Source organism: Cydia pomonella, chromosome 15, assembly GCF_033807575.1.
Source record: "Cydia pomonella isolate Wapato2018A chromosome 15, ilCydPomo1, whole genome shotgun sequence".
Classification (NCBI taxonomy): domain Eukaryota; kingdom Metazoa; phylum Arthropoda; class Insecta; order Lepidoptera; family Tortricidae; genus Cydia; species Cydia pomonella.
The window spans coordinates 11,755,458-11,768,711 of record NC_084717.1 but is presented as its reverse complement, the minus strand read 5'-3'; the positions used below and the strand labels follow the sequence as shown (position 1 = coordinate 11,768,711).

Genomic DNA, 13,254 nt, shown 5'->3' with positions numbered 1-13,254 from the left:
CTGAATTAAAACTGATCATCGAAAGTTGTATAATAGATTATACGACAATTAATTAACATAAAACATCATTTATTATGAAAAAAATATTTTTTCAGGCTCATAAAACCAGAAAATTCTTCGATAAACTACCGGCGTCAGAAGGTGGCGGTTATGTTTTGAAGAAAGTCAACGGGAAAGATGGGAGGTATGTTTTTATCCCGACTTCTTTGACAAATAATATAGGTTCTAGGTAGGCATCTAGAATATAAACTTTAGGATTACTTACCATAATAAATTGAAGAAGGTATCAAAGTACATTGCCGTTCATAATAATTATTGTTGAGAATAAATATATATATATAAGACTTAACTTATCAGATCAGATAATTATTGTTAGAAGTTAGAACCTCCTTACTATTTGGGGACAATCTTACACAGATAAAAAAAAAGAAACTTCTATATAAATTATAAACTGAAATAAATGTCATACACTAAGAAAAAGTGGCCAAGGCCACCAGTGGCCCAGGCTGGAATCGAACCAGCGTTCTCTGCTATCGCGGCAGGTGCCCGAGCTACTCAGCCACCACTGGAGGCCTTGGTCACTTTTTTCTTAGTATACAACATTTATTTCAGTTTATCTGAGATAGCTTTACCCTTTATTTATTAGAACTTTATTGCACAATAAAAATAAGTACAAATGGCGGACTTAATTAAGGCATTCTCTACCAGTCAACCATAGGGCAAAACAGGAATTCTCTAATAATTCAAGAAAAATAATTCAGAAATCCTATTTCCCTAAATAATTGGCGGGCTTTTCAGTTTATAATGTTGTCAATGTATGTCCAAAATTGTTAATAGCTATCCAAAATTGCTTTTAGGTTTCTAAGGATTTCTGAATTACTGTTTTGCCCTATGGTTGACTGGCAGAGAATGCCTCAAGGCATTAAGTCCATAAAAATAAGTACAAATGGCGGACTCAATGCCTCAAGGCATTAATTCCGCCATTTGTACTTTTTATAGTTCAATAAAGTTTAAATAAACAAAATTAACCAATAGTGTACATTAAAATTGTGATCTATTCTGTCACTGTAGCCCGTCTGGGGCGCTAATCTGCATCAAATGTTAAATGTTTGAAATGATTTAGGGTCGGTCACATTCACATCGGACCTTCCATCACCGCTAAAAGTTCGTTAAGTTTCATAGTTCTCTGCCGATTGGCGTCGATCAGTCCGCCTATTATTAGTTAATTGTGGTCGGTGCGACCGACCTACAATATGAACTTACATGATTTTTCGTAAACCGGTATCATAAGGATGGACCCCATTCCATTTACCATGGCAGGATTCCACTTGAAACTGCAAAAAGAGAACCATAATGTTGATCTATTGTTTTAACAATTGCTTTACGAGATCAGCTCTTCCAACCCAGCGTGTGGTCAAAAAAAGCACTAAAGGATCAAGACTGGACAGGTACATGTAAGACACCACGCCGCAAAAAAGTTTGCCGGGTATCTTTTGCTGTCGTATTGTTTACTCTTAATGACCGTCTCAAGTGGAATCCCGCCATGGTAAATGAAATGGGGTATAGTACACATAGGTAATTCCAGCAGCTATTGTTATTTGTCCATTTATTATTATTTTTCAACACATTTGCTCGTAATGTAGAATTTATTGAACGGTTTTTATTACACACGCGTGCTTTTTTATTATGTAATGTAATGTATGATAATCCGATTGAGTTATTGTAACTAATTGCTAATAATATGTATGGAGACGGAGCCTTCGTTAACCTCATAACATAAACAAAAACGTCACTGACGCGCCAAGATCCTGGGCGCAAGCGAACGAACGTGTGTGAAGGTTACATTGACGGCGTCCGCTATAACACCTATAGTTGTCCTTGGCGCTGTGGGCACGACTAGTTACGACGCCTTTAGGTGTTCTTGGTGTTCAAAAGTTTAGTTGGTCGAGTAGATTTCACAACATGGACTTGGGGCGAGGCGCCGGCCGGGCAGCCAGCGGCTGGGTCGAGGGCCGGCAAGCAGTATGACAGATGCAACACTGCTTACTGACTGTTTTAGCAATTAAAATTTTCTTAATATTACATTTTCTTATTTTTCTTCGCAAGTGTGTTGAAAAACGTCGTATGACACGCGAGTTAATTGGTCATTAAACACATCGGCTTTCTTATCGCGCGCACAATATCGCCTCGTAATGACCAACTTAGCTCACTTGTATCACAATGTGCTATTTTACTTGTCGATTTTCTGCGTTCTCGACGTGCATGGACCGGTCGGGGTCGCGGGCAGTCCATGCACTGGCACTGTGTGTACTGGCAGCAAGAGTAAGGTGTGCAGTGGTTACAGGAAGTACCGCGCGGCGGGCACGCGGCGGCTGCACGACATCCTCGGCGTCGAGGGCGGCGGGCCCGCGGCGCGGCGCCGCGGCGAGCCCGGACACTCCGTCTCGGACTATCTTAAGTTTAAGGTGACGCGTCTACCCTTCCTACCCGCCCAGTATTATCCTTCAGCCAGTCCAGGGAAAGCACCTCTCGAGACCGTAAGATCGGGGGGTCGAGCCGAGATGACAATCGTACGTCGACAAACGCCAAACGAAAAGAAAAAATATATCGGAATGACAGATGCTCCGAAAAGTCACGTGCTGATTTCCATCCATAATTTAAGTTTCATTTGACGTTGACTGGGTCCCCAGATCGCTGGTTCGCTTTCGAGGGTGGTCTTTATTTTAATTTGTTTTGTCTTTTCTATCCGCCGTAAAAGTCAAATGCCCATTATGAAGTTGGATTCATCTAGTTAACAATCCTATAGTGCTGTGTAGGGAATGCAATAACCGGCCTAATTTCATAACCGGTTTCGGTTACGGCCGAAAAATAACCGAATATTCGTTTATTATCGGTTATTCAACGTTTATTAAAAATTACGTATAAATCTAGTTCTACGTGACGTAAAATCATAAGATAAGCAGTATTAATGAAACCTAAACCTTGCTTTGATTTTCTTTATTAATTTTAATGAGTTTTTTAAATTATACTTTTTAGTTTTACGATCAACAATGTAAATATCTATCACAAGTATCACAACCAAATCAACATTAAAGCAAATGGAAGCCAGCAGCGAAGTTATTTGGTTTCGATGATGGTGCCGCCCTTCCACACTCCGACTGACAGACTGACTTATGAATTCATTATCATAGTAATTTTTTTGTATCCTATATTTATTTATTTAATTTCTACTTTAATAATCTGTATTGTATTTGCTGCATAAATGTTTTTCTCAATAATCAAAATTACATAAAAGCAATAAAATTAAACCAACTAGCAACTGAAATAAGTAAGTAAGCAAACTTGGTAACACACCATAATTAAATAGAGATATTGACAATCAAATTAGCGATTTTTCATATATAATTGTTCAATTTAACATTCAAAAGTAACGTAGGATTCAATCAACAAAATATAAATTGGCCTTCTAACTTACACAAAACTTACAAAATAACTTACACAAAACTCACTCATTATTATCCTTCGTCGTGGTACTCGTGGTGTTTAGTTATCTTGTAAATATACAAAATTTGCACTTTTGATACTTTTATTAACCAGAAAAGTGGCCCCAGAATTGTACTGAAACTAATTTTATTACGCCATTATTCTTCAAATGAATGCAATGGTTATAATCGGCACCCAGAAACTTACTAATATTGAAACAGTATCGACATTATAAGTTATTGCCAAAATATCATTCATAGAAAAAATAACCGAAAATAATCGAATTCGGTTATTACAAAATTCCAATAACCGGTTATGTGATTAGGCTAGAATAATCGGTTATAACCGAATATTTGCATTCCATAGTGCTGTGTAGGCTTTAGCTAGTATTAAATTTCTTATTCTGCGAAAATAATGATGACATTGTCTCGAATAATTCAAACGGACAAAACGAGGTTCGGTGATTTTATAGCTCTGACTACTTACTGTCCACAAGTCCCAACTTTAATAGCACGCTCTGTTGCCACTTTTTAGCAAAGTAACATAAAAATATGTGGAAACATAATGACACGTTTCATGAAAACAGTAAACGATCATTAAAAAAAAGCCTTGATCGACGCGATTATTCGCGATGAATTGTTAAAAAATGTTTAATTATATAAACTAACGACTTAGTTGAACGAAAAATTTGACCATGATGTAATATTTCCAGGACCTAATTCTCCGTATGCTAGAGTACGACCCCAAGCAGCGCGTGACACCCTACTACGCGCTACAACACAACTTCTTCAAGCGCACGGCCGACGAGGCCACCAACACGCAGCAGGCACAGCAGCACCACCAGCACGGTCAGTCTCTGCCGCCGCACTGGCCCGAGTGCCAGGCGGGCCTACTGGACGCGCAACTTCACTGTACAGAGCCACGAGCTCCCGTTCACATCGCAAATCTAATACAGAAATTGTAAATAATGTAAACGAATATTATGACAGATCATTTTTTTTGAAGGTTTTCTCTGAAATATGAATAAACCATAGATGTTTTCTAAACAAATACATAAGTATAGTACATATAAATTGTTGATAAGATCATGGTTTTCCTTAAGAGATTGAGATTGTGAGATTACGAAGTAATGAAATTAAATTGGATTGTGTACAGTATTTGCGATTTCTGTTGAGTAACGTATGCAGAGTGAAATCTGGACAAAGTTTTGAACATGTATAAAGTAAAGTAAAAGTAAACTGAAATTATATCTCACCGCCAATTTAAATTATATCTCTCAATTAATCCGGTAAGTTTCATGGGCATTGGATTCTTTCTCTTAAAAGTATGGTCAATCTAGAACAACACAGTCGCGAAACAGCATGTAATTTCGCCAATACTATTTCCCTATGGCCGTAAGCGAAGATAGTAAAACATTTTGTGGAAACGGGTTACGGCTGAAGGTCTATTTATAATATTTTTTCTCAAACTTGTAATGAAATGTTGACATGACTTACTTCAAATTAGGTCCGGAAATACTACATATAAGGTGCGATGAGTGAAGATGATATGTAAAGGAATCTCATACAGCCTTACACACCTAGGCCTGTCAGACAACCTTCTTTTGTTTTTAAACGTCAAATTATGGCACGTCATGGCATTCACCCATAAAAAACCTATGACCAAAATTCTGCCAGTATGCTTTTATTTCATTTATTTTGTCTTTTTTGTGTTTGTTTAATATTATCACATTAGGACATGAAACAATCATAATCATCCTATTTTTTTTTTAATCATTTCATTGCAAGTTTGAGAAAAGCACTATACAAATCTCGGCGGGAAACGGGGTTGCCGACCGCGTATCCGTCCTCGCTACGCTCGGCCGTCTATATCTACTTGGCCTGCAACCCTTCGTTTCCCGTCCTCTATAGTAATGTACTATTGCATCATTTTTCTTTATAAAAACTACCGCTAGAAAGTCTGGTTCAAGGAAACATTCCAGCATTAGCTAGTTTTCTGGGAGAGTTCGATTAAAGAAAATGAAGGCTCACTGAGTCACAAAATATTACAGAGAGTAGGTACTGTCAGCATGAAAAGTAACGGATTAAACAATGCGTCAAAAGTATCTACACATTCTGTAACAGCTTAACAAAAATTGTTGGTTCTGCTGGGACCGTGCGAAGTGCATGGTGGGGATAAGTAAAGCGATCCCAGCGCATAAGGTGGTAAAAATTAGAACTAATTGCGGATAGCGTCTTTAACATTTCGTACAAGTTACATGGCTTGAAATGAAACTTTAATTTACGATTACTCCTGAATATTAATTTAAATTGTATGGTGTAGGGGACGATTGTAATCTGTATGAAATGCTTAATATAACTAACCTATTTAATTTGATAATTATTAATACTGTATCCGTGTAAATGCCACATATTATATGCTCTTTTTCTAGAAGTTAAGAATGGGTATAGTAAGTTATCCTTAAAAGATAGACATTCAACTTCACGGATTTTTTTGTAGACCCATGAAACCCATGAAACCCCATACATTGTGTTGTTATAGCTCAAATGGATTAGGCAGCGTTTTCGATTAAAGCTCCTAGCCAGCGTGATTTTTTCCGACAACATCGTTATATTTCAAACAATTTACACAAAACCTTAACAAGTTATACGAGTATACCTAAACCTTCCCCAAGAATCACTCTATTGATAGATGGAAGTCGTATTGTTCAGTAGTTTTTAGTTTTGGAGTCGTTTTATAAGATGTAGTGCATTGACGTTTTTCCCTAGACTTGCGGACGCTAGGTTGCGTGACAGTCGTGCACATAGCGAATATACCTATATATATATATATATATATATAGAACAATTAAAAGATATACTTGTGAAAGTGAATTTTATCTGGAAAAGTTAACCCGAATATAATACATTTGTTTATGTACTTGTTATAGTTTACTACTTATTATTTTATTTTATTATTATTGATTTCTCGTGCTACTTTTATGTGTATCCAAAATTCTCATATTGCTACTGTAAATATTGAGTTGTCTTTCACCTGTTAGTGTTTGATCCTTTCGCATTTTATCAAAGGTTAGCTGGAAGAGATCCCTTTTAGGGATAAATTCGCCTTTGTATATACCATTTTTTTGTTGTTTTGTTTTGTCTGTTTTATGTTAACCTGTTTATGTGCAATAAAGTTACATACATACGTACATACATTTGGCGCGTTGTTTCATCCGCTACTATTGATGCTGACTGTACACGAGAAGATTCAAATGTGGCAGTAAAATTGGATATGGGCATCGGCAAACGTTCAAGAATAGTTAAAGTAGTTAAATCCACTGTCTCTGATAATAAAACATAACTTGATAATGCGGGAACGTCATTTAGTCAAAAATGTAAAAAACGGCTATTTTTACATTATGGGATTTATGGGGGACTAATCAATGATTAGTAATCATATATCACTAAAAATGGACATTTTTGGCAATTATTATTTAGAGAACACCAATGGTCCAACGGATGGGAATGTGACATATGCGTGATTTTTAACGGCAGTACTATAACTGCCGTTAAAAATCTCACATTGGAGTAAACTATATCTTTTCTAAGGGAACAATTGCACAAAAGATCCCTATGATCCCTAACGTTGTTAAATACATTATTAAAAACATGAAAATGTATAAAAAATAACTGTGTTGTTTTTATTTCATAAGACATTGAATGTTGTCCAGAGTACATTCCGCATATGTTAAGTACAGTGAAACAATTTAATATTCACCTCAGCAGCTCGAACAAGCCTACTTTCGTCACTCCAGGGAGTGTAGAAAGTGCGACTTTCCTCACGCCAGGGAGTGAGACAAAGTAGCTTTTTTAATTTAGTGAAGGTCATGAATACAGGACTAAAAACTTTACTTAATGTTGAATTTTTTTTAACCTTTAATATGTTCTCACTACTGAGGTGAAAAGTTGTATGTGTCACACGAGAGCAAAGTTATTTTACATCTCGTGTTTTTGAGTCCCTCGCTACGCTCAAGATTCTATCTTAGAATCACTCCTTCGCTCGTGATTAAATTATAGTCTTTCGCTTACTCGGGACTCAAAGTCAACACTCCCAAGAAAAATTAACTTTCCTCTCTTGTTGCACAAATAACTATTCCGTACTTATATCTTGTCACAGTGAAAGTCGATATCCTCATACTATTGTCAAAGAGAATTCATTATAATAGAGAGGTAAAGGTCTAAGAAAAAAAATGTGCCTTTTATTTTGATATCCAAAACAGATGGCGCTGTACTGCACCATATGTTTTGCGGTCACTGAATTGTCAAACGTTAACTTTTGACAGTCAGATTTATCGCAGAATGTATGAAGCTGTACATCTTACTCAATCAATGTATCTTTTCTATTTTCATTGTGACAAGGTACGAAATGGTACTGAAATTAAATTACTTGAGCGTACACTTTTACCTTGTCTCTCTAATATGTGTATACATACACAACTTTGAAAAAGATAGTACTCGTAAAATGCAAATGGTATCGTTTTATGACCCAGCAATACGTGTTACATCATCTTAAGGCGAAGAACATATGTACATTTTGACCCTAACATCGATCATCTCAAGCTTGTGTCGAGTTCCGCTAACACATCAAATGCTTTCATCATTTCATATTAACTGACTTTAATGTTCCATCTTGGTTTATACGGTTTATGATCATTGAGCCGCAAAAGCAAATTGATTTCGCGAATTTCATATTAAACCAATAGATGGAATATGTCCTTTTTCCGATGTTTGAAATACTTCCAAAACCCAGGTGTTGGCTTTGTTAACGGTCCCCTTCTGAAATCTTAATTTATCAGTACGGACGTTTTATTTCACCAAAGCGGCTCGATCATACATGTGTGAGTAATCACGGGCCTAGCGACCGATCTCACGCACACACTTATATTCAAACAGCTTTTGTGAGACAAAACACTCGGAACTTAATTGATCTATTTAAAAGAATCTTTCCTCAAAGTTCCCTTTCGGAGTACAGTCCATACCCGATATCGTTTGTAACATAATGGTGGTTTTCTATTGGCGAACGGAAGCGAGGCGACGCTAGAAATTTCATCCTAACGGAGACGAATCACAGATCGGATGAAGCGTCTAGGTCCCCGCTCGTCGCCGATGGTATTGCTCGTGAATAATGTAAATGTTCGGCGGCAGATGGCTCGGACCCGCGATGACTAGAGCGGGCCGGCGCCGCCGCGCAGCGCTAGCCGCCCACTGGGCCTCCGCCAGGTGTGCTGCCGTCCCCCGCCCTCCTCCGCTCGGCCGGCCGCGACTCGCTGACCACGTCGCGCGAGTCGTGGCCGGCCCGTAACGCTACCGCTACTTTCGCTGCCGTCACGAGAGCCGCTACCATTGGCGACTTATTGCCCTTATTTCAATACGATTTTACTGTTTTTACCTTGAAATATTTCAAACTGTAAGCCAAGAAATAAAGGCTAGATCTTGATACAATTTACAGCTGACAGCGCCATTCCATGTATCTAAATTCGTAAAATTGAACACTCGCTACGGTTATTTATGTACCTCTTGGTTGATTTAGAATCTACGGGTTGGGTTATTTTGTTTTTATTTTGTTTTTCAATTAATATTTCGTCCCATCGTTCGTAAGATCTGCTTGCTATATGATATGTTAGTTAAGTGAAAAAATCGGGGTCCATGTAACTTACTCAAAAATATGGCCCATAGTTCTTAACTCGTGGGCATAAGAGCTAGGACATATTGTAGAGTGAGATGTGTGTAATCATATTTTTCCACTTGACTGTACCTATACAAGGAAGAATAATTTAAAAAATAATTACATAGGTAATTATTATTACTTTACAAATGGTACTGTGGTTAATTGTTCGACTAAGAGAACATAAAAAGAAACCTGGCTGTTTCTAAAAGTCTGCCTCTGGTGGCTCCGTGACCTGCAGCTTAAGAATCAACTCTGCTTTACAGTTAGCAGATTTTATTCTTGCTAACATTGCTTTATGTTGCATTTTTAGATTACAAGTTGTAAAATACGTCATAATTGTATTATAACATAACTTAAATGTCTCTGACTATTTGTATGTATGTTGCGACTTGTACTTGATATTCTTTTCTACATTTTAACACATTCACTGCCAGCGGGCATGATTTTGTATGACGTTCAACGCATATATGCGTTGCTGGCAGAGAATGTGTTGATGTTTGTGCCATAGTTGAATTCACAATGCTTTTTCATTTGTTTCATTAGGTTATATCATCAGGGGACAAGCAAAACTCACAATATACCACAACAAGTTCATAGCCATAATTAACCCATATTACTATTAAAATAAGGTTGAATTTTTGTTTAATTATTTTTTAGTAATTAGTGAGTTTTGCTTGTCACCTGACGCTGTATTCTTATGGTATACGAGGGATGGCTGAAAAGTAATCTACCTAGCCTATATTATATATTATAACGAGCCCATTGTGTCCCACTGCTGGGCAAAGGCCTCCCCCCTCTTCTTCCACTCATCCCGGTTTTGAGCTACGACCGACCAGTCCCTCAAAAAGGAGTCTAAGTTATCCCGCCATCGCCGACGAGGTCTGCCAGATCCCCGGTTTGACTCGTGGGGCACCCAATCCGTGGTTATCTTGGCCCACAAGTCATTCGGCATGCGGCAGACATGCCCAGCCCATTCCCACTTTAACTTGGCCACTTCTCGAGCTACATCTATACCTAATCTGAGTTTTAGAGCGCAGCGTGGTGTTCCGGATGCGATCCCTTAGTTTAACACCTAATATGCTGCGCTCCATGGCTTTCTGGCAAACCCCGAGTTTGGACTTCTGAGCTTCTGTCAAAGACCAAGTCTGAGCACCGTAAGTGAGGACTGGAAGTATGCACATGTCCATGAGCCTACGTTTGAGTGACAGAGGTAGGTCTCCCTTCATGAGGTTTTTCATAGACCAATAGCTCTTCCATGCGTTCTCGGTCCGTCTGTCGACCTCTTTTTCTTATCGCGCCTGGAAAGAGACTATTTGGCCCAAATAAAGGTATTCATGGACATATGCAATGTGCTCTCCGTTTACCTCAATCTTACGTTTTGTGCCGTTAGACATGACTTTGGTCTTTGACATGTTCATCTTCAGTCCGACCTCGAGGCTTGCGTTACTAAGGTCTTCTAGCATATGATGTAGCTCGGATGCTGTTGAGGAAAACCTAGCCTATAAATAATAAAAAAAAAAACTGGCTGCTATGAGTTCGTGTTTAGAGATGCCATAAAAAAAGGAGGGGCAAACTTAGCAGAGGAGTTCTGATTTTACACGACAACGCACCTGTGCATACGTCTCGCACTACACAGTTAGCCATGGCCAGAAATGGCTTCGACGCCATCAGCCAGATTTAGCCTCCTGTGACTATTTCCTGTTCAGACTTTTAAAGAAAGATCTCTGGGGGCGAAGATTTTCAACTGAAAATGAGATGATAGCCACGGTGAACGAATATTTTGACGACAAACCGAAAGATTTTTTTTAAAAGGTTTAATGTCATTATTTCACAAATGTTATAAATGCATTTCGGTAGAAGGAGATTATATAGAAAGATAAAAAATTAATTACCCAGCTACGTCTTTTCTTTCACAATCAGGTAGATTAATTTTCACCCACCCCTCGTAAGTACTAAAAGTTATTATGACGATAAGTTTAAAACAAGCATTAAAATAAGGAACATGCCAAAATTGATGATAAAACATTATTGTCAAATAAAATTTACTAGTATTTTGTTTTGCACGCGGAATCTATGCTTAATTTAATGGGTTTTTTTTATTAGATATATACTTAAATAGCCACAGTAAAGGTATTTTGAGTAAAGGTAGCCTAAGCAAATTTACTGTTATCTTTCGACTTTGATCTTTATTATTTCACTGATATGTGTTAAAATTGTAAAATACCAAAAAGTGGCGGCATCTTATCGGGCGTCGGCTAAAGTTTGTGGCGCCATCGTCCGAAACGATGCCTCCATACCTTTGGCCTTTGCGCCATTGATATTTAACAAATTTAATACATGTCAGTGAAATAATAAGGATCAAAGTCAAATGGCGTTTTAAAAGTTTTAATCATGTGTCGAAAGATGGCAGAAAATTTACTGTGGCTACAAAGCTTTCTTTGACAATCCACCCCTATTTCAAATTATCTTTGGCCACACTAACAAATCATATTTTATAATTTTGGGTCACGCTCTGTGCCGTTATGAATTCAATTAGATGAAATATTTAAAAAATACCCTATTCGAAAAATCATTAGTAAGAGAAAGGATCTGTGATACATTACTTGTTCAAGAGCCAGAGTGGAATGGGTACCCAAAAACATATTTAAATGACTTTAATCTCCCTTGTAGATTACTACGTGTATTTTATAGACACACGCTAAGTTACAATTTACATCAATTTAGAAAATAAACATTTTTGTTGTAGGATCCTTTGCACTGCATTATACGCCCCGATTTTAGAAATTTAAGCAAATATAATTTATTCAAAGTTATCTGTTACATGGACAACATCGTAGAGATTAACCAATCTTAAAATGGACGCCGCTCCGACAATGTTTTAACGCTTATATCCACAGAACAAAATAATGAACTAGTGTAGCAAACACTTGTACTTTGTGTGAAAATTTTCAACCGTATAATACACTAAACACCGCCGGTCAGTCTCCCTTTTAATGCGATCTGAAAATAATTGTTGCTAAGTTGGGAAATGCCTCATTACCCCACAGTTAATTGTACAAATTCAACCAACGTTTACAATTACAAATACTCTTTACAGTAAAAATGGTGCTACTTTCCCGCACGCGTGCGGGGACGAGCACTTTCCGTGCATATGTCGAAACTATGCAGACCCATATGTACTGTAAAACGTACGATACACGTGCGAATAGATAATTCGCAATTCGTGTTGAATTCAAACACTCACTTCGGTCATGTTTTAATTTATCACCACTCGTTGTGAATTTCCTATTTTCTGCACTTGTATCGTAAATAACTATTATGATACAAGTGCAGAAAATAGCAAATTCGCACGTGTATCGTACGACGTTTTACCGTACCTATGGCTCTGCAAAGTTTCGATATATGCACGGAAAGTGCTCGTTCCTGCACGCTTGCGGGAAAGTAGCACCATATGTAAATAACTATTATTGCACACCCCAATAGAAGAAGCAATACAAAAGAAAACAGCAACACAAGCAGAGGTGAACAGGCCGTCTTCTTGCTTAAAAGCGATCTCTTCCAGACAATCTTTAGGTAGCGGAAATTAATAAATTTACACGTGTCAGTAGGTATTGCAAATGTAATAAAAGAAACCTATCACAAAATACACAGAAAACAAACAAGATACCTTGAAAAAAAAAAATACATATACATACATAAATATAAGTATGTGCCGTTTTCAGCCAAAAGGGTACTTTTATTGTTGGTTATCATTTATCGGGAGTTGAATATCACAATGGAAATCATACAACGAATCTATTTAGAACCGAGTTTTCATTGCTTATCGTAAAAAAAAAAAACATGGAAAGTATTATTCCCTGAGTCCGAAACGTGTCTCATCATAGATAAACAATGAGTCACTTTCATGAGAAATAGAAAAGTACATTCCTGTTTATAAATTGCTCTCTTATTGCAGCCCTATTGTGATCCAAAAAATCGTTGGGACTTTTTTAACTCAGTTTCCTGAACCTCCTTACCTTAATGTGTCCATTAGTGGAACTGGCTCGCAATTTGGATCCAACT

The 13,254-nt window shown here is 37.5% G+C and overlaps 1 protein-coding gene across 7 annotated transcripts in view; it reads left to right on the top strand.

Moving 5' to 3' along the window:
• LOC133525834 (serine/threonine-protein kinase minibrain) overlaps nucleotides 1-13,254 on the top strand; it is a 211,938-nt gene that overhangs the window by 195,810 nt on the left and 2,874 nt on the right. For 5 of the 7 annotated variants that reach the window (XM_061862236.1, XM_061862239.1, XM_061862238.1 and 2 more), the window contains exons 9-11: nucleotides 96-184; nucleotides 2,336-2,465; nucleotides 4,196-4,331. In XM_061862236.1, the coding sequence (XP_061718220.1) occupies nucleotides 96-184; nucleotides 2,336-2,465; nucleotides 4,196-4,331 (355 nt within the window). Of the gene's footprint in view, nucleotides 1-95; nucleotides 185-2,335; nucleotides 2,466-4,195; nucleotides 4,332-8,669; nucleotides 8,745-13,254 lie in introns of all 7 variants that reach the window. The other 2 variants (XR_009800638.1, XM_061862237.1) reach the window with 2 other exon arrangements.